At 44.5% G+C, this 20,135-nt stretch overlaps 2 protein-coding genes across 6 annotated transcripts in view; one reads left to right on the forward strand and one right to left on the reverse strand.

Annotated features, from left to right (window-relative positions):
- Positions 1–8,694: 8,694 nt before the first annotated feature.
- On the reverse strand, positions 8,695–11,837 carry rbm15b (RNA binding motif protein 15B). The gene has a single exon (XM_043708487.2). It carries the CDS (start codon positions 11,540–11,542, stop codon positions 8,996–8,998), a length of 2,547 nt encoding a protein of 848 aa, XP_043564422.1. The 5' UTR covers positions 11,543–11,837; the 3' UTR covers positions 8,695–8,995.
- Positions 11,838–12,130: 293 nt separating this feature from the next.
- Positions 12,131–20,135, forward strand: part of LOC148147991 (uncharacterized) — a 96,329-nt gene continuing 88,324 nt past the window's right edge. For 2 of the 5 annotated variants that reach the window (XM_087994528.1, XM_087994526.1), the window contains exons 1-3: positions 12,131–12,526; positions 14,926–15,109; positions 16,797–16,870. In XM_087994528.1, coding sequence (XP_087850654.1) covers positions 12,515–12,526; positions 14,926–15,109; positions 16,797–16,870 — 270 coding nt within the window. In that variant the 5' untranslated portion in view covers positions 12,131–12,514. Of the gene's footprint in view, positions 12,560–14,925; positions 15,110–16,796; positions 16,871–18,212; positions 18,494–20,135 lie in introns of those variants that run through there. The other 3 variants (XR_015759435.1, XM_087994529.1, XR_015759436.1) reach the window with 3 other exon arrangements.

Below are 20,135 nucleotides of genomic sequence, written 5' to 3' on the forward strand. Positions count from 1 at the left end.
ACAAAAACTTCCAGCTCGGCGAACAGAACCACAGCAACCAGCACCCGAGCTACAAATCTTCTCACAAACTTTGAACAAAAATTCTTTAAAACATTTAAACCAACACAATTAATAGCTATTCCTAAGTTAAAAAAATGGCAAACATATTTGAAAGGAGACTTTCCCCCTTGCTCCCAGGGGGCATAACTACCTATCGATAACCCCAACATAACCTCTCCTAGCTAGGGCCCTGCCCTTGGCTCAGGCATTATAGAATGGAGTATATAAATTCAAGTATTTTATAAAACCAGAGTTAAAAATGAGTAACCCACCCCCCCATACACCAACACCTGGGTGCGTTTAGCAAACACAGTACAAAATAGGAATATATAAAATTACAAAGTTACAATCCCAACAACAAAGTAAAATGAGAAATGAGGAAAACCCCGCTCTTAAGAAAAGGGCAAGACAGAACATACTGCTCTCCCCACAAATCGATGAAGCCATGCGAACTGTAAAAAGGAAACCAAAGGAAGAGTAAGGAACAAGCCCCTACCCCCACCCCCAGGGAAAGATAGTAGGATTAAAAAAGGCAAAAAAAGGGGGGTAAATGGGGGGCAAAATAAAGTCATTATCCATACGGTTCAAGTCCCGCAGTCTATTTAAGAGAGTCCAAGAATTCTTTTGCTTTTTCCAGCGACCCAAAGTTGTAAATGGATCCTCCGTGGCTGAAGCACAGCGTTGTCGGATAACGCATGGAGTATTGGATAGTTAGGTCTCTCAGACACTTCTTCGCCTCATCGAATGCCCTCCTCTTGCAGCATGACCGAGATTGACTCCCGCCGGGACCGGGGACTCCTCAATAAAAAGCGTCGATCTTCTCTTGACGTTTGGTGATCCCGGGGAGCAGGCTCACCTCCGCAGGTAAGTCCCCCGAGGCGACCGCTGACGTCTCTGCTGCTGCAGGAGTCGTCCCTGCCGGTTGCGAGTTACAGGAGTTTTTGCCCTTAGCCATTTTAGAAACAACACCAAACTACCCAGGTTTGATGTAAAATGACTAACTACGCCAGGGAAAAGCTATCTTAAATGATTTAAAGGGTGAAGTGAACGCAGGTGCCCCACTTCGCCTGAGTCTTAGGCAGAGCACGACAGACTCAGACTTGCTGGGTCGCCACCATCTTGAATCATCCGAAACAGATGGATTTTTTTAACAACAATCGATGATAGCTCACATGGTTCCATTGCTGAGACTACCTTTCAATTCCAGTTTTACCATTGATTTCAATTTAGGACCACAGGCCATCCATTTATCATTATATGCGTTGGTCTCTTCACTGATTTCTAATAAATTGGAACACTGCAGCAAGCCAAAGCGACAGTGATTAGTATTTGAGCAAGCTGAAGAATTAAAATGGTGTGAGACTGAAAACACAAGGTCATGTTTATGGATTGAATCCAAGTATCCTGCAAATGTGGTCACCCAATTAATGCTGTTGATGTAGTGTACATGGACTTTCAGATGGTGTTTGATACAGTGCCACACAACAGATTTGTGATGAAAGTCATATGGCTTGAAATAAAAGAGTTAGTTGCAAAATGGACACAACAGCTGTATGATAGAAGACAGAGTATTGGTCATTGATAACTTTTGCTCTGGAGAAAGGTTTGTAATGGAGCTCCGCAGCGGTCAATATTGGCACCCTTTCTTTGCCTGATACATGTTTTAATGATCAAGATCTTGGTGTGCAAGGGGCAATTTCAAAGTTTGCAGATAGTTCCAATGCAGACGTGAGAGGTAATGTATTATGGTAAGAACATTGACAAAAATATAAAACGGGGGTACAGAAGCAGAGACCGAGGTGCATTAGTGCATACATCATTGAAAGTGGCAGGCTGGTAGAGAGCAAGTAAAGCATAGTTATCCACAGCTTCATTAATTGGGGCATAGAGTACAAGAGCTGATGATGAATTTCTACGTGATGCTTGTTGGACCCCAACTGGAGTATTGCTTCAAGCTCTGGCAGGAAGGATGTCAATATATTGGAAAGCATGCATAAGTGGTTTACAAGAATGGTTTCAGGGTTGAGGAACTTTAGTTATGAGGATAGTCTGGAAAGAAGGCTAAGAGGAGATTTGATGTTTTCAAAATCATGAGCAGGCTGGATAGATATGGAGAAAACGTTCCTGCTCACAAAGAGAAAAAGAAGGCACAGATTTAAAGATCTGTGAAAGCAAAGATGGAGTGAAAAACAACTTTTTCCACTGTAAGTAGTGAAGGAATAGAATGTACTGCCTGGAAATGTGACATTCAGGAGGGCACTGATGATTATTTGGATAAAATGTGTGCTATAGTATGGGAAAAAGCAACAGTTTAACACTAGGTAATGAAACCCATTTAGCGAGCCAGTCGAGACACGATGGACCAAATGGCATTTTTGTATTATAACAAATCTACGATCTGTAAGTACGTATTTGGCCTCTCCATTGCAGAACAATTTGCATCATGACCCAGATGAGTTTGAAAGCAGTAAACACAAATTGCTGCTTCACCACCATCCCCAGGGATGGGGGTGGATTGAAGAGTGAACAAAACTGTGCCTTTTGGAATAGTGAAAGGGAAGGCTGGTTGCATTACATTGAAGGTGATGAAAATTGTAAAGGGTGTTTAGTTGAATATGAAGGCAAGTTGAGAGGAAGCTGAGGAGAAGGAGAACCCTATCATGGGTCTAAAGGTGAGGAGAACGAGTGACAGAAGTGCAGCAGTTGGGTCATACATGTTTGAGGAAAATCCTTGGAGGAGGATAAATGTCATATCAGAAATGCTGGTGGGGAAGGCTGCATTATATACATATGCAATGGAGAAATGGGAAAATCTGGTGCAAATGAGGCCCAAATAGTTGTACGAGCCTGTGGATTTGTAATATGTGTTAATATCTGTGTCTCTGTTTTGCATACTCCAGTTTAAATTTTGTCTTGTTTTTGAATGGTATGCTGTTCTTAATTCTGCAAATTCACACCGTCAAGGCATAACTTATGTTTCTTTACCTATTTCATTAACACTCCCTCTGTCTCTGCATCATTAACCCTTTCATCACAATCTCTCCCGTCCTCTCAGTGATCATACACTTCCCCTTCTGTTGATCTTCCATTAGCTCTCATCGCACGAAAGGTTGAGTTGGGGGATGGGGTAGCCGACAGAATGGTTATAGTCAGGAAGAGACCTGCCAAAGGAGGAGAGGTGGAAAGCAAGGAGGTTGCAGGGGAGAGGTAGCCTGGAACAGGAATAGAGGCTGCAGGGGCTAGAAGGCAGCTAAATGAGTTTGACTAGGCTACTTTTGGAATATTGTGTGCAATTCTGGTCTCTTTCTATCGGAAGGATGTTGTGAAACTTGGAAGGGTTCAGAAAAGATTTACAAGGATGTTGCCAGGGTTGGAGGATTTGAACTGTAGGGAGAGGCTGCATAGGCTGGGGCTGTTTGCTCTGGAGCGTCAGAGGCTGAGGGATGACCTTATGGAGGTTTATAAAATCATGAGAGGGCATGGATAGGATAAATAGATAACGTCTTTTCCCTGGGGTGGGGGAGTCAAGAACTGGAGGGCTTGGGTTTAGGTAGAAGGGGAAAGATATAAAAGGGACCGAAGGGGCAACTTTCACAGAGAGTGGCACATGTATGGAATGAGCAGCCAGAAGAGATGGTGGAGGCTGGTACAGTTACATTTAAAAAGGCACCTGGATGGGTATGTGAACAGGAAGAGTTTAGAGGGATATGCAGTGGCTCAGTGGTTAGCACTGCTCCCTCTCAGTACCAGGGACCCAGGTTCGATTCCAACCTCGGGTGACTGTGTGGAGTTTGCACATTAGAGGGATATGGGTCAACTGCTGGCAAATGGGACTAAATTAGGTTAGGATATCTGGTCAGCATGGATGAGTTGAACCGATGAGTCTGAGTGAAGGACACTAGAAAACAAAATTACTAACCATGAAGGTAGGCAATAGTGATGAAGATAGATGGGTAGGAAAGAAATGTCTTGCTTAAGGCTGCAGGCTCAATAGCCACAACAATGAAATGTTCTTGTAACGAATGCTGCCAATTAAATTAAGCAACAAAGGCTTGTAGTTGCCTAACATATTCAAACTTCCAGCATATATAATGGAACACAATTGCTCTGACCTCAGTTGTCGACTAAAGGTGTTTAGTGTGTTACTTAAAAATAAACTTTTAATTTACGTTTGCTGTCTTGTGAAAATTTAAATACCATTGCATCAAAATACTGTTGCTTTCCTTGTGCACAATGGCTTTATGATTTACAGAGAATTGATGATTATGGATTATACTGTTGACATAACTCCTCCCACTAAAGTGAGAATGGTAAAAAGGCACAGAAATATAAAATAATACAGAAAATCTCAAAAAGAGTATGCAAAAATCAAAACAGTTTGAAGTCTACACTACATTAAAGACCAGTAAACAGCAAGAAACATGAAGGACGTAAGGATGACAAAAAGGGGAGAGCGCGGGGCAGAAGCATGGGAAAGGAGACAGGCAGGGATGGAGAGAGGAACAGAATCACAGTTCAAAAATTGCCCTTTGGCCCATCACTTCTGCATTGTCACAAAATACAATATGACCGACACTGAATTCATAGAGCCATTCCTACATTACTCCCAAGCCTTGACTGTTGTGACCCTTCATGTGCTCATCCAAATACTTCTGCCTTATCCAGCCTCCTAGGCAGTGTATTCCAGACACCCTCTAGCTGAAAAGGTTTTTCTTAAAACGCCTCTTTTCAATTAAGGGGGGGGGGGGGGTGGCAGAAGGACAATGCTGAAGGTATGCAAAATGGCAAAAAGTTAAACAGACAGACAGTCATTGGGGCTGGGTATCTGCAAAAAGACAAATGGGAAAGACAGGCAGAATTACGGGAAATGGAGCTGAGGGAAGATGGAGGAAAGCAAGAAGTGTCAAAGGAGGGAGAAAAGAGACACAGGAAGCTGCAGTTGGGAGGGGTGAGAAGAGAGATGCAGAAAGTCTAAGGGGTGAGCAGGGTAGAGATGATATAGATACTGTCCTGGAAAGTCTGAGACAGATGAAAAGTGACCGATGCAAAGGTAGGCAATAGTGATGAAGATAGATGGGTAGGAAAGAGAAAAAATGGCAGAGAGGTGCAGAAATATGGACAGAAATTTGAGACACAGAGGGGAAAGAAACGCAGCAAGTTGGAGAGGTGATATTGCAGAAAGAAATTGATAAAAGTTTAGGAGGATGGAAAGAGAGACTTAAAAAATGTAGACTGCAAAATCAGATATGCAAGTACAGGGAAAGAGAAGTGTGAGGGGGAGAAAGATTAGGGTAAAAAATCAGGGCACGATACAGAAATATGGTGGAAGAGACACTTAGAAAGACGGGGACAGAAAGAGAAAGATAGACGTTCTGGAAGTGTGGTTGAGACAATAATATAGGAAAACAGGCAATGATGCAGGATGGTGCTGTTGAAGACAGAGGCAAAGACAGAAGGAAAGAGAGGGGGTGAAGACAGCAGGGGGAGGGAGACAGATGAAAAGGAGAGGGAGAAGCAGAGAGACAGGAGGGGGCTAGACAGGCATTGACAGAAGAGAGGGGGAGACAGGATGGAGAGGTAGAGGCAGAGAGAGAGAGAGAGAGAAAAAAAAGACGGGAGGGAGAGAAAGAAGCAGAAACATGGGAGGGAGGGAGCAATGCAGAGACTTGGGCGGAGGCAGAGGGAAGAGAGTGAGGGGGGAGAAGCAGAGAGAGATAGAGATGGGAAGGTGGGGGAGAGACAGAAATACAGGAGGGAGGGAGCCGTGCAGAGACTGGTGGTGGTGGTGATGGGGGGGAGGGAGAGAGGCAGAGAGAGGGTGGGGGGGGGGGGCGAAGAGACGTGGAGGGGAAAGAGAGAAAGACAGAGGAGGGGTAAGAGGGACAGAGATGGGGGGAGGGGGAAGAGAAGAGGAATAGGAAGAGACGGGGTGGGGGAAGAGCAAGAAACGGGGAAGAGAAAGAGACGGGGGGCAAGAGGAAGAATGATGAGGCGAAAAAGCGAGATATCAGTGCAGACATGCAAAAAGAGAAGAGGGACACAGATGGAAAAAGATGGGAGAGACAGAAATGCAGAAAGAGACAAGGAAAGCTGGCAGAGATTTAAAAATGTGGGGAGCATCAAACAAGACAGGAAGAGACAGACAAAGACAGGGACAGATTAAAGGGACAACAGGATGGGAGAGGTATGTGTAATGACAGGGTGAGGGGAGTATGTAGGAAGGCGCATGGGTGAGACATACAGAAAGATGCAAAAAGGGAGATGCAGGAGGAGGTCGTGTGGGATTTACCTAAAGGGAAGCAGCAACATGCACAAAAATGGCAAAATTCAATTTGCAGCAACACAGGAGGTTAAGAGGTACAGGTTGTTCTGCTATAACATGCTTGACGAATTGGGACACTGTTTCTAAAGCACAACTTTTAAAATGTGCGTTGGCTGTAACGCAATTACATCGCCAATACTAAGTATTGTTTCTTTACAGTGCAGGGTTGCACAAGAACGCAACCATCACGTTATAGAAAAACTACCTGTACAGAGATGTAATTCAGAGGCAGAGACAGAAAGACAAATAAACAGCCAGAAAAAAAAGAGGAAGAGGTAGCTGCACAGATAGACCGGGGAGAAACAGTGCACTGAAAGGTGGGGTGAAGACAGGCGCACAGAAACACAGGCAGAAAGGGGAAGGAGAGAGAGAGAGAGATGCAGAATGAAGAGCATGGAGGGAGCAAGAAACAAAGTACAGAAGAGGGGAAACTGAAAGACACAAAGGGAATAAGAAACAGACAGAATGCATAGATACAAAGAGGGCATGGAGGAGAGAAACTCTGACAGATGGAAAGAGATATGCAGAAAAATGGGAAGAGGGAGAGAGACAGAGGAAGAGAAATGCAGAGAGAGATAGACAAAGGAGAAAGAAAGAGTCTCAAAGAAACAAGAGGGATCGAAGGAAGGATATAGATGATGGAGGGAATGGCACAGAAAGATGGACTGACACAAAGCTGGGGAGGAGGGGAGATGAAGACAGGCACCAGTAGATACACAGAATGAGACAGTGAGGGGTAGAAAAGTCAGAACATAAATGACAGAAAATGGAGTGTGACACAATGAAACAGGATGAAATCGAAGAAGAGGTCAAGGCAGATGTAGAATAAGACACATTGCAAAATAGTACGGAAGAGGACAGAAGGATGAGTGAATGAAACTGAAAGATGCAGAAGGGAGGGAGACAGCAAGAGAGAAAGAAATTGAATGTCTGAGGTGGGGTGAAATATGACATAGAAAGTCAATGGATGCGACAGGGATGCAACAGACTCAAAGCAGTAAGAGACAGAGTCATGACAGAGTGTTACAGGTGCAAAGGGGTGGAGGAGTAATTCAGTCAGACACACACACACACTTGAGACAGAATAGATGTTAGAAATATACAAAGCAAAGGGAAACACAGACCAGAATGAAGAATGACACATTAAGAGGTCAAAGAGAGACCAGAACAAAGGGGATGAGCAGATGAAATGTAAAAATTGAAGGGAGACAAAACAAGCACGAGTGACGTAGTATAAGTATTGTCAAGTAGATAAAAACTGTTGAAGAAATGGAAAAGAGAATTGCTGAGAAGCACAGAACCAAAACAAACAAATACAGAAGGGAGAAGTGCTTATGATAAGAAAAGTGACGCACAGATGGAGTGAACAGAATGAGTGGCACAGCTATACAAGGGAAGAGGAGAGAAAAAAAGTGAACAGGGAAGAATGTTAAAATAAAGAAGAATGAGTGAAAAACAATCATACAGAGGGGAAAGAGACAAACCCAGAGAGTGACACACAGAGAAAACACAGGAGTCATGTAGCTGGGATGAGTCAAACATGATGCAACTGTGCAAAGAAAGACACACATACGGACAAATGAGGGGAGAGACATAAGCACGGGAGGTGGACTGCGATCCCAATTAAGAGGTTGCAGATTTGGGGGTGGAGTGAGTAGGATCAGATAAAGATAAGCAGAGAGAAAGTACAAATGCAAGGTAGACAGGGAGCAAAAGCTGGAAGTAAGGGTACAGAGATGTGCAGCTAAAGACCTGAGACACCAAAGAAAGAAAGAAACTGCATGAGGATAAAGTGATTTATCACAAAGACATATAAACAGAGCAAGGGCAGAAGGGAGACACAGCCAAAGAAACTATTTGGTGTGGGGCATGAACAGTAAACATACAGATGAGCACTGGCTCCAGTAACAGCAGAGACAATGAAAAAAGTACAGATCAGTGGAGAACGATTGGAGATGATAGAAGTAGATGCAGCAATTAAAAGAATCTATAGCAGAGGAGATAATTCAAAATGCAAAGGGAAACGGAAAAGGTATGGAGAATTTGGAGTTAGGAATATCAGTCCAATTCAGCAAAAAGCAAGATATTTAAACACCCTGAATTCCTTTCTAAATTATCTTGTTTACAGAATCATTTACTTTGGGTGCTTTAGCACACTGCAATTTACTGGAAGCTCATAATTGAAGCAAATGCATATTTTTGTAGTGTTATGTGCCCATTAACATCTGTTATTAAGATATAATGTACTTCAGAACACTGGACAATATTGATCATTCTCACAGTACAATTCTAACCATTGGAAGTGTGAAAGAAAAGTCAAGGACAGAACAGAATTAAAAATACAACGTTAGACGTAGCTTTACTGACAATTCAGAACTTTTCTTCATACAATCAATTTTTTTTTAAAAAAACCAAACAAATAAAAGGTCAACGTTCAGCACTGGCCTAAAATTCCAATGAAAAGGAATAAAAGGGCTATTATGGTAAATGGTAAAAACAGAGTACAGAATTAGACAACTAAAGTTCTGGTGCAGACACACATTTGTTTGGTTTAGCAATCATTGTCCCAAAGACACTAGAACTGAAATGGCAGTCCCGACAAGAGTTATATTTTATTCCTGATGAAGCAGTCTCTCAGACAGAGTCCCGTACTATTACCACAATTAAATGTTCTTCATCTACTTTCCCTAATGTCCTCATGGCTGTCTGCAGGAATTGCTGAGAGAAGACACAGGGTGGGAAAGCGTATAGCATGCCTGTATTATCCTTGTCCTTCACACCACCGACCGGCAAACCAATCACTCCTGCTGCCTGCTTCTGTTTCAGGTAAGACACCAAATTCCGCAGTAGCCGTTGCTGAAGACCAGGCTCCACAGCCACAGCCCCGTCCCCTCCTTCAGCACCCTGGGGAGCCTGCACAGCGAGCAGCACAGCATAGCCATTAGGGCTGCCCTGTTTGATGCGGCGGGTCACCTCATCCAGCTTGGGCTGGTCAAGACGCAGGCGCTGAGCAATCTTCAGTTGTGACACCTGCGCACCCGTTGCAGAATCTTTGAGGAGAGAATGGGTGATGGCAGCGTCACCCTCGAGTGTGAACATTTTTGTGGGAAAACAGCTATTCTTGAGCACAAGGACACCGTTCCAAGCAAGCGTGAGTGCCTGTGCGAACTCCAGCAAATTGGCTGGCTTCTTGGTCTCTGTTTTTGGAGCATCCACAATTGCTTTAGTCTCAGACTCAATCTCATTAGTTCTGTGATTGCGCTCACTGTCTTTCTTTTTAAGCTGCACAGGGTCCTGGGCATCTGAGAGCACCTTGTCCTCAACGAGCAGACGCCGATCCTCCAAAGGTGCAGACGTGATCTGTTCCTTTTCAGTGGTACCATCAGCCCCCCGGGCATCACGATTCCTTTTGTCCGGGCTCAGCTCCAATGAGCCCCGAGGCTTGGCCCTCGCCCGCTCCTCATAGGGTGAGAGTACAGGCCGGACACGCTCATTGGAAAGGCTCCGGCGCTTTCGCCTTTCTTCCCAGGGCTTAACGGCAACAGTACTGCGGTCATTCTCCCGTTCGTTCAGCCAGCGGTCCCGGTTGCGGATGGAAACAGTATCAGTGTTGTTACGGCGCTCCAAGTTCTTGGCTGGGCTGCTCCAGTCACCATCCAAGTAGCTCCTCTCCCGTTCATGGTAGAGGGGCAGCGGTGGTGTCCGGTCACGTGCCCGGGCCTCCCGCTCCAGGCTCCGGTGCCGACCAAAGCCATCTGCCAGCAGTTCAAAGGGGACTGGAAGTGGAGCCTGTGGGTAGGGCTGCTGGTAACGTGTATCTTCCACCTTAGCAAAGTCCACTCTTAGGCGCCGGTCAGGCCCTCCAAGTGGAAAGCCGCGCATCTGAGCACAGGCAGCCTGTGCAGCATCCAAACTCTCGTACTGTATGTAAGCAAAGCTGTCACCTTTTACATAGTCAATGGTGCGAATGCTGCCAAATCGGTCAAACTCACGTGCAAGGGCAGCGAGTGAGGTCAGGGGTCCCAGCCCACCCACCCACAAACGAGTCGTTGGGTTGGCTTTGCCATATCCAATTTTAACATGGTTCCTGCCAATCACCCGACCTGACATGGCCACCTTGGCTCGGTGTGCCATGTCCAAATTCTGAAATTTTAAGAACCCATAGGCACCGCCTTGCCCCCTGGGTGGACGCTTGATTACCACTTCCTCAATGATGCCATACTTCTCAAAAGCACGTCTCAGATCAGTTTCTGAAATGTTGTGATCTAAATTACCAATGAATAAATTTCTTGTGGCTCGCTTGTCATCCTCAGGCATCAAATCATCCTCCTGCACAGGGTAGCTGTAAGCTCGCCCACGCTCGTCATATAATCCGTAATAGTCTAACGACCGTTCACGCTCCCTTGCCAGCGGCACTGCCTCAATGGGATAATTAGCATGTCTCGTCCGCTGGTCTCGGAGGGCACAGGCCCCTGGTGACAAGGATCGTTGCCGATACTGATATCCAGTGTGGATAGATCCGAAAGTAACTTCGGGTGGGGTACAACTCCTCCTCTTGGGGTACACCGGCTCAATTTTGAGGGGCCGGTCATAAAGCACCAGCCGACCCTTGGCATGCCTTGCCTCCTTAGCGTCCTCGTGGTGCCGGAAATGGGCATACGCCAGCCGGCCCCCTTCAGGGGTATGCGTGGCATTAACGCTCACCTCTCCAAACTTCTTGAACTCGTGGAAAAGACCATCCTCCACTGCCTCATCCGTCAGCTGTGAGCCCAAGTTGCTGATTACCAGCGTCTTGTACTCGAGCCCAGCGGGCCGACTATTGTCACCTTTGTTTTTTTGGGCAGAGCTAGTCCTGGCAGAGGGCAACCTGGCAGAGCTGGCAGTCTCATGGTGGTGGTGGTGGTGATGGTGGTCCCCTCTCTCTTCCCTGCGGTTGTTACTATTGGATTTGTCCCCCCCTCCTCCTGCCCTGTCCCGGCTCCTGCTCCTGCTCCGACCCCCCGGGTGCTTGGCGCTGAGGCCAGCCTTGTGGTAGCTGCCACCTCCTCCCCGGCCGGTGTCACCTTCCTCCCTGCCGGACCGGCCGTCCCGCTCTCTCTCCCGTTCCCGGGGCCTCTTAGCCGCTCTCCCGCTACCTAGGGCCGAGCTGGGGCTCGAGTCGCGCTCGCTCTGTCTCTTCATGGCGGGCCCGAGGCCTGCCTCCCCGCGACCCGCACCCCCCGCCCGGCTCAGCCTCGGCCGCCTCCTCCTCCTCCTCCTCACAACCGAGCCCGCGCTAGGCCGCCAGCCCCTCTCCGGAAAAGTAGGCCCTGGCGCCACCACCAGCTAACGCCAATCGCTAAGCCCCCGGGCAAGGCGGACCCGCCGCGAACTCCCCGTCAGGCTCTAAGCTGCCTACTCGCCATCTTGTCAGAGGATGCCCCGCTGCCTCTAACCCCGCCGAAAGAATGCGCGCCGCTTCCCCCGCCCTTGCCTTGCCCTGCGCTCTGCGCTCTGACCTCACCGCTTCCAGCGTACCTCCGTCCAGACGCACCGCTTCAAATGACATCATCACGCCGAGCCACGCTACGTGACGTAACGACGCCGCCCGACGGTCCGGACGTTTCGTGCGGCATCGCCACGCCGAACGCCGATCCAGACGTTTCGTGCGGCGTCACGACGTACGCCGAGCGGCCTGTGCGTGGTGAGCGTGGTCGGCGGGGGCGGGGGCGGGGTTTGTTTATGCTATTGCTTTGTACTGCAGAGGAACACCACCGCCCGGCCTACAGAGCAGACACCTTCCCGCTGTTATTATGGCAGGAGAGTTCACTCACAGCAGTCTGTGAAGTCCAGAATAAATTGAGAAGAAGGTCGCCCGGGTGCACAGCTCAGGCCAAGGCCAAGGCTAAGGCTCCAATCAGCAATGGGGAGATCTGTTACCAAAGGAATTATTAGCGGTATCAGGGCCTGGAATTAATATGGCAGGGTAACGCCGGCTCAACCTTGAGGGTGTGGGAACTCCAGGATTCCTCCCACACCCTGGATAACCGTCTGTGTAGGAAGTATCATCAGCAGCGTAGACCCTTGTGATTCAGGATTTAAACAGCAACCGTCATTATTGTATTGCATCTCCAACCCCCCCCCCCCCCCCCATTCCAGTTTACAACCACAAACATGAAGACAAAGGTAATCACCGGACACTGAGAAAGCAATAGGCAGGTAACGCAGAGTCCCTTAAGTGTATCCCACTGTTCAACTAATATTCAGTTGTGAATACTGTTGAGAGTGATGGTTCATTTGGGGGACATGCAGTCAGAGCATTGTCCATGACTGGCTTAGCTATACATTGATTTTGAGGAAAACTGCTTAAACAATAGTTCTAGGGGATTCTGTGGTTATTGCAGACAACAGGAACAAATGCACATTCTTGCCTTCCTGGTGGTATGCTCCTGAATGTCACTAAATGGCTGCAGAACATTCTGGAGGAGTCATGATGAACAGTGTGGCGTTGGAAAACATTTCTGATGAAGGGTTTATGCCCAAAATCCTGACTCTCCTGCTCCTCGGATGCTGCCTGACCTGCTGTCCTTTTCCGACACTACACTTTTCGACTCTGACTCTTCAGCACCTGCAGTCCTCACTTTCTCCAACTCCTGATGAACAGCCAGAGGTCATGATCCAGATAGGTTCCAGTGACGTAGTTAGAACAAAAAGATGACTTTCAGGAGGCAAGAGATTAAAAAGTAGATCTTAAAGGTATTGATCTCTTGATTACACCCAATGTCAACCTCTAGTGAGCATAATAGTAGGAGGTTAGAGCAGATGAGTACATGACTATAGAGATGGAGTAGGCTGAGAGATCTTTGGATTCCTGGGGTATTGGGACCAATTCTGGAACCTTAATAAACCATGGAATTTGCACTTCAACAGGCCCAGGTTGCCAGTTAAAATTAGTGAATGATCTGAAAAGCAGAAGAAACAGTTTAGAAATTTCTTTGAAAGGTTTGTCAGTGCTAAAGGGTATCTTTGATGAAAGGAGTATAGCAGATAAAGCAGATGAGATGAGAGCACAAATAACATCGTGGCAGAATGATATAACTGTTAAAGACAGGGACAGAAATTACACACCCTGGTGCTGCTCAAGCCTTTGTCCTTACCTGAGCACAATGTTCCATGGCCCCGAGGAGAGGATTACACTGGTAATCAAGCCCCACTATTCCATGAGCCGTCATAAATGTATGAATGTCCAAGATGGTTAATTTGACTGCTATCTAGAACAAGAGAAACTTGCACCACATTTTATCAACAAACAAAAAAGTAATTATTTATCAAAAACAAATATTTAACAAATGGCAAAACAATTTGTGAACAATAATATCACAAACTTAAATCATATTCCCTTTAAACAATGCACACAAGAAACCACAAACACGTAAAACAAGATAGACAGCTCTACAGAAATATGAATAGAAAATGTAGCCATAAAGGAACATATTCTGTGGGTCAATAGTCTAAAACGCATCGGTAGAATGAGGTGACTTCCTTGCAGTTCTTTAGGCTTTTACATAGTAATCAAGATGTACAGCACGGAAACAGACCCTTCAGTTCACTTGTCCATGCCAACCAGGTATCCTACATTAATTTAGTCCCATTTGCCAGCATTTGGCCTATATCCCTCTAAATCTTTTCAATTCATACATCCATCCAGATGCCTTTTAAATGTAATTTTACTAGCCTGCATCACCTCCTCTGGCAGCTCATTCCATACATGCACCACTCTCAGTATGAAATGTTTAGATTAGATTACTTACAGTGTGGAAACAGGCCCTTCGGCCCAACAAGTCCACACCGACCCGCCGAAGCGCAACCCACCCATACCCCTACATTTACCCCTTTAACCTAACACTACGGGCAATTTAGCATGGCCAATTCACCTGACCCGCACATCTTTGGACTGTGGGAGGAAACCGGAGCACCCGGAGGAAACCCACGCAGACACGGGGAGAATGTGCAAACTCCACACAGTCAGTCGCCTGAGTCGGGAATTGAACCCGGGTCTACAGGCGCTGTGAGGCAGCAGTGCTAACCACTGGGCCACCGTGCCGCCCACAGGTCCCTTTTAAATCTTTCCCCTTTCACTTAAACTTATGCCCTCTAGTATTTTACTCTCCTACCTTGCGGGAAAGACCTTGACTATTACCCTATCCAGGACCCTCATGATTTTATAAACCTCTATAAGGTCACCCCTCAGCTTTTGACACTCCAGGAAAAATAGCCCCATACTATTCAGCTTCTCCCAATAACTCAAACCCTCCTTGTGGCAACATCCTTGTAAATCTTTTCTGAACGCTTACAAGCCTTTAAACCTTTTCAAGTTTAACAGCGTCTTTCTATGGCAAGGAGACCAAAATTGAATGCAGTATTCCAATAGTGGCCTAACCAATGTCCAATATTGACTGGTGATGAAAAGTTGCGAAACAATAGAATATAGTCAATTCGGTAGCTAGTCAGTTGGGTCTAGGTCTTCGTTGACTAAGAAGTTATTCTTTTCAGTATATTTGAGTTTATATTTTTCACCTACATAGGGTGAGGAAGAGAGATTCACGTCTTTGCTCTCTGGAGGCCAGTGTTCATCTGTCGCTTCTCAGGCCTGTGACAGACTGCAACTTAAAAATCCAAAGACTGTTGCTAGGCAGCTTTTCGATCCAAAGGCACCAGGTGCTATCTTGTCTCTCAAAAATGTCAGTTCTTCCAATCTCTGTTTATCCAGTAAGTGAACATCATACAGTTTCACATTTGACCTTTAAGTTGCAAATAAAAAGTACCAGACACATTCTCTGCAACACAGTAGTAATCAAACAAGTTTTTTGCAGTTTATATTCCAAAAAAAGATGTGTTGACATGCCTCAACCCTTGGAGAGATGGAACACCATTTCTAAATGTGTTTCATTAAAAGAGAATTCTGACATATATACAATAAAACGCAAATTATATCCATCGGTCTGCACTCATTTTTATGAAGGAACTATTCCAACATAATTCTTAATAATAGTTCTGCAATTACTTTATTTTTTCCAAAGTTACGAATTCACAAGCTTCATCAAAATAACCTTTCATTTCAATTTTTAAATATCCCTACGAAGAATTATGGTCAGTGTATATTAGTGTTTCCTTATTTTTGCGATGGACATAGTCTCCTTTACTACTGTGGAGTACGTTTTAGAGTCATAGCCATAGATCTACAGCACAGAAAAAGTTCCTTTGGCTCATTCTGGTCTCCCTCCTATCAGAAGGATGTTGTGAAACTTGAAGGGTTCAGAAAAGACCTACAAAGATGTTGCCAGGGTTAGAGTGTTTGACCTATAGGGAGAGGCTGAATAGGCTGGGGCTGGTTTTCCTGGAGGATCAGAAGCTGAGGGGTGACTTTAATAAGTTTATAAAATCATGAGGGTCATGGATAAGGTAAATAGACAAAGGTCTTTTCTCTAGGGTAGGGGAACTAGAGGGATAGGCTTAAGGTAAGAGGGGAAAATTTTAATAGAGGCAACCTTTTCATGCAGAGGGTGGTGTATGTATGGAATGAGCTACCAGAGGAAGTGGTGGAGGCTAGTACAATTACAACATCTTAAAGGCACCTGAATAGGTATATGAATAAGAGGGGTTTAAGGGATATGGGCCGAGTGCTGGCAAATGGGACTAGATTAGTTTAGGATGGGGTGGCACAGTGGCTCAGTGGTTAGCACCGCTGCCTCACAGCGCCAGTGACCGGGGTTCAATTCCTACCTCAGGTGACTGTATGGAGTTTGCACACTATCCCTGTGTCTGTGGGGGTTTCCTCCCACAATCCAAAGATGTGCAGGCCACATGAATTGCCTGCTAAATTGCCCATAGTGATAGGTTTGTTAGTCAGGGGTAAGTGTGGAGTATTGAGTCTAGGTGGTACTCTTCAGAGGGTTGGTGTGAACTTGTTGGGCCGAAGGGCTTGTTTCCATACTTTAGGGAATCTAATCTAGGATATCTGGTCGGCATGGACGAGTTGGACCGAAGGGTCTGTTTCTGTGCTGTACGTGTCAATGACTCAATCAGGTCTGTGCTAGTCAAAAATAACTAACTATTCTAATCGCATTGTTCTGATTCTTCTGGTTTAGTTTCTTAGAAGAGTACACCACTGGCCTCTCTATCCTTGTTTTATCACCTAGGAATAATACCACATCCTACAAGTTATTAGCATCAATTGTCATTTTAAAAGATTTAGTGAAGTCACTAACACTAGATAATTCATTAGAACTGTAGTCAGCTTCTCAAAACCTGTTTGGTACTCCCTTGGAGCATATTATGTTTGCCTGTTTTTACAATAAATCCGTTAGAAGTGTAGTTACAGTGCTGAAATTCGGCATGAATTTCTGATAAAACCTGCTCATCCCCAGTAATCTTTTACTTTTCTGATTTGTTTTAGAAATGCAGAATTCTGTGACTGTCTTCACTTTCGCTGTGTTTGGCAACACCTGCCGTGCCCCACGATGTGTCCGTGTAAGTTACCCTCACTTTTGTGAACTCATTCTTGGCATCATTTACTGTTAAACTGCAATCTGTAAATCTTAAAAAAGTAAATAGATATATGTGTTCTTCTCAGGTGTTGTTTAAATTAATACATATTCTAAATATCATAGTTACTACAGATAGGCACACTAATTACAAGCTGATTCGTTAATCTTTGAAATGTAACCATGATATTTTTAAACTCAGTTAACGTGACTCAATAATGACTTTGGTGTAACAAAACTGGTAGTTCATTAGCTCTTTATAAAAGCTTTCTGAAAATCCAAATATACTATTTTAATCAATTCCTGTTCATCGGTTTTAATAGTAAATCCTCAAAACCTTCCAACAACTTTATCAAACCCAATTTTCTCATTTGCAAATCTGCTCTGACTAGCTCCAGTCATACCATTATTATCCAAATATCTATTTATCACATCATTTGTAATGTCATGACACACTTGGGAAAATCTGCAGTATCTGATTTATCTGTCTGATGGAATCAGGATAACAACAAACACTGAACAGGTTCCTGTACTTAACGTAACCCATGTTTATTGAAAATAAATAAGTTATAGGTACAGATAAACAAAACAATGAGCTGTCAGTTTATAACTCTACTAGCTGACATTCTAATTCTATTGTAAATCAGAGCCAATCAGAGTGCGGTTTGTATCTGCAACTGGTCATAATTGCACAAACCTGTTGCTGGTTGAATGCCACTTCATGCACTCTGGCCATGCAATCTTATTTCACCTCCTCCACTGTATTCAATGCAAAAGTATAAGGAAAATTCACAATGTGTTCCAATAACTTGTTTTCAAAAGGACAGCTATTCCTTCCACAATCTTTCGTTTTAAAAACAATCCTTCTCTATTTTAGTCCAGAATTTTTAGAATGAAGACTAATAAAAAGTGCTGTCTTTACACACCTCCACCCAAATAAGACAGAAAGCTTTATTTCACAAATACTTTGGATTTATGAAATGCAAGCAACAAAACATAAGCCTTAAATCCATTCAGCATTCCTCCCCACTTATACAATCTTATATAATCTTTCAACATTCTTTATATCTTTAATGTATTCTACAATCTTCACTGGGAACACTGCATCTGCAATCATAATTTCCTTTGCAGCAATGAAAATGATCTTTATATTAAATGTTTGAAAAAACAGACTTCATCTGAGTAGTCTTGCAATTATAATTTTAAACTTTTAAATGAATGCCAATGGATTATGGTCAGTACAAATTAATGTTTCTTTGTTACTATTTCATGTATAGATTTCAAAAGTATTGAAGAGCCAATAATAATCTCAGTCTGTTTTCCTACAGTAGAGTATTTCATCTGATACTGGTTTTCGTAGACAAATACCCACTTTCTTCTTTATTCATGATTCATCTCCCTGTAACAAGATAGTGCCTATCCTCAAATCACTTGCATCAATCACCATTTTGAGAAGTCTGGAAAAATCAGCTTTGTTTCTAAGGTTTGCCTTCATTTTCTCAAAGGCTGTCTAGCATTATGGTGACTATACCACTTTTGCTTGTCTCTCTAATAAATTGCAGATAAATGTTGAAATTACACACAAATTTTCAATAAAACTTATGCATTCCTAAAATCCTCATCATTTCTTTTTTACATTTAGAACTGAACATCACTGGTGAAATTCAGTTACTTTGTCTAGAATGTACTAAATTTACTTTTCTGCCTGATCTTGTTTTTCTGGGCTGAGCTGAAAAGGATGTAGTCTTAATGGTCCTGCCTCTTCTATGTCCACCTCATGCTAGCTAATGTAGTACATCCAGGTGTATCTCTATAGATTGCCTTAAACTTCCTAAGAATATGGAGACTTGGATATCACAGGGGCAGGACTGGTTGATGGATATTCCAGGGTTTAGATATTTCAAAAGGAATGCGGGTAGGTAAAAGAGTTGGAGGAGTGGTATTGCTAATCAGTGATAGGATCACAGCTGCAGAAAGGGACGTCGTCGTGGAAGGTTTGTCTACAGAGTCCATATGGGTGGAAGTCAGAAACAGGAAAGGAGCAGCTACTTTATTGGAAGTTTTCGACAGACCTTCACAAAAGCAACAGCGACATGGATGAGCAGATTGGGAGGCAGATTCTGGAAAGGTGCAGAAGTAACAGGGTTGTTGTCATGGGTGACTTTAACTTCCCTGATTTTGATTGGAACCCTCTTCGTTCAAATAGTTTGGATGGAGCAGTTTTGGTCAGGTGTCTCCAGGAAGGGATCCTGACTCAATATGGAGATAGGCCAACTATAGGAGAGGCCATATTCGATTTGATGCTTGGCAACGAACCATGCCAGATGTCAGATCTCTCGGTGAGCAAGCATTTCGGTAATAGTGATCACAACTCCCTGACCTTTACTCATGGAGAGGGATAGGAGCAGATGGAAGGGAAAGTATTTAATTGGGAGGGGGAATTACAAGGCTATTAGGGGTGCCTAAATTGGGAACAGATGTTCTTAGGGAAATGCATGACAGAACTGTGGAGATTGTTTTGGAAGCACTTGCTGATAGTTCTGGACAGATTTGGCCAATGAGGCAAGGAAGGGATGGTAGGTTTAAAGAACCTTGGGTGACAAGGAATATGGAACATCTAGTCGAGAGAAAGAAGGAAGTTTGAGGTTGAGGAGGCAAGGATCAGACAGGTCTTTAGAGGGTTACACGATAGCCAGGAAGGAACTGAAGATGGACTTGGGAGAGCTAGAAGGGGGCATGAAAAACAGTTAGCGGGTTGGATTAAGCAAAACCCCAAGGCATTCTACACTTATGTAAAGAATAAGAGGATGGCCAGAGTGAGGGTAGGGCTGATCTGGGAGAGTGGAGGGAACTTGAGCCTGGAGGAGGTAGGGGAGGTCCTTAATGAATACTTTGCTTTAGTATTCACTACTGAGGGGGGAACTTGACGTTTCTGAGAACGTCATGAAACAGACTGATATGCTCGAAAAGGTTGATGTTAAGAAGGAGGATGTGCTGAAGATTTTGAGAAACATAAGGATAGATAAATCCCCTGGGCCAGATTGGATATACCCTAGGTTACTACAGGAAGCGAGGGAAGAGATTGCAGCACCTTTAGTGATGATCTTTGCGTCCTCACTGTCCACTGGAGTAGGACCAGATGATTGGAGGGTGGCAAATGTTATTCCCTTGTTCGAGAAAAGGAATAGGGATAATCCTGGGAATTACAGGCCAGTCAGCTTTAAGTCTATAGTGGGCAAAGTATTGGAAAA

Source organism: Chiloscyllium plagiosum, unplaced genomic scaffold (assembly GCF_037043375.1).
Source record: "Chiloscyllium plagiosum isolate Xiang-an unplaced genomic scaffold, Cpla_swu_hap1 HiC_scaffold_14, whole genome shotgun sequence".
Classification (NCBI taxonomy): Eukaryota; Metazoa; Chordata; class Chondrichthyes; order Orectolobiformes; family Hemiscylliidae; genus Chiloscyllium; species Chiloscyllium plagiosum.

Coding starts and splice junctions, on each gene's coding strand:
- rbm15b (XM_043708487.2), bottom strand. CDS start 11,542: ATGAAGAGACAGAGCGAGCGCGACTCGAGCCCCAGCTCGGCCCTAGGT.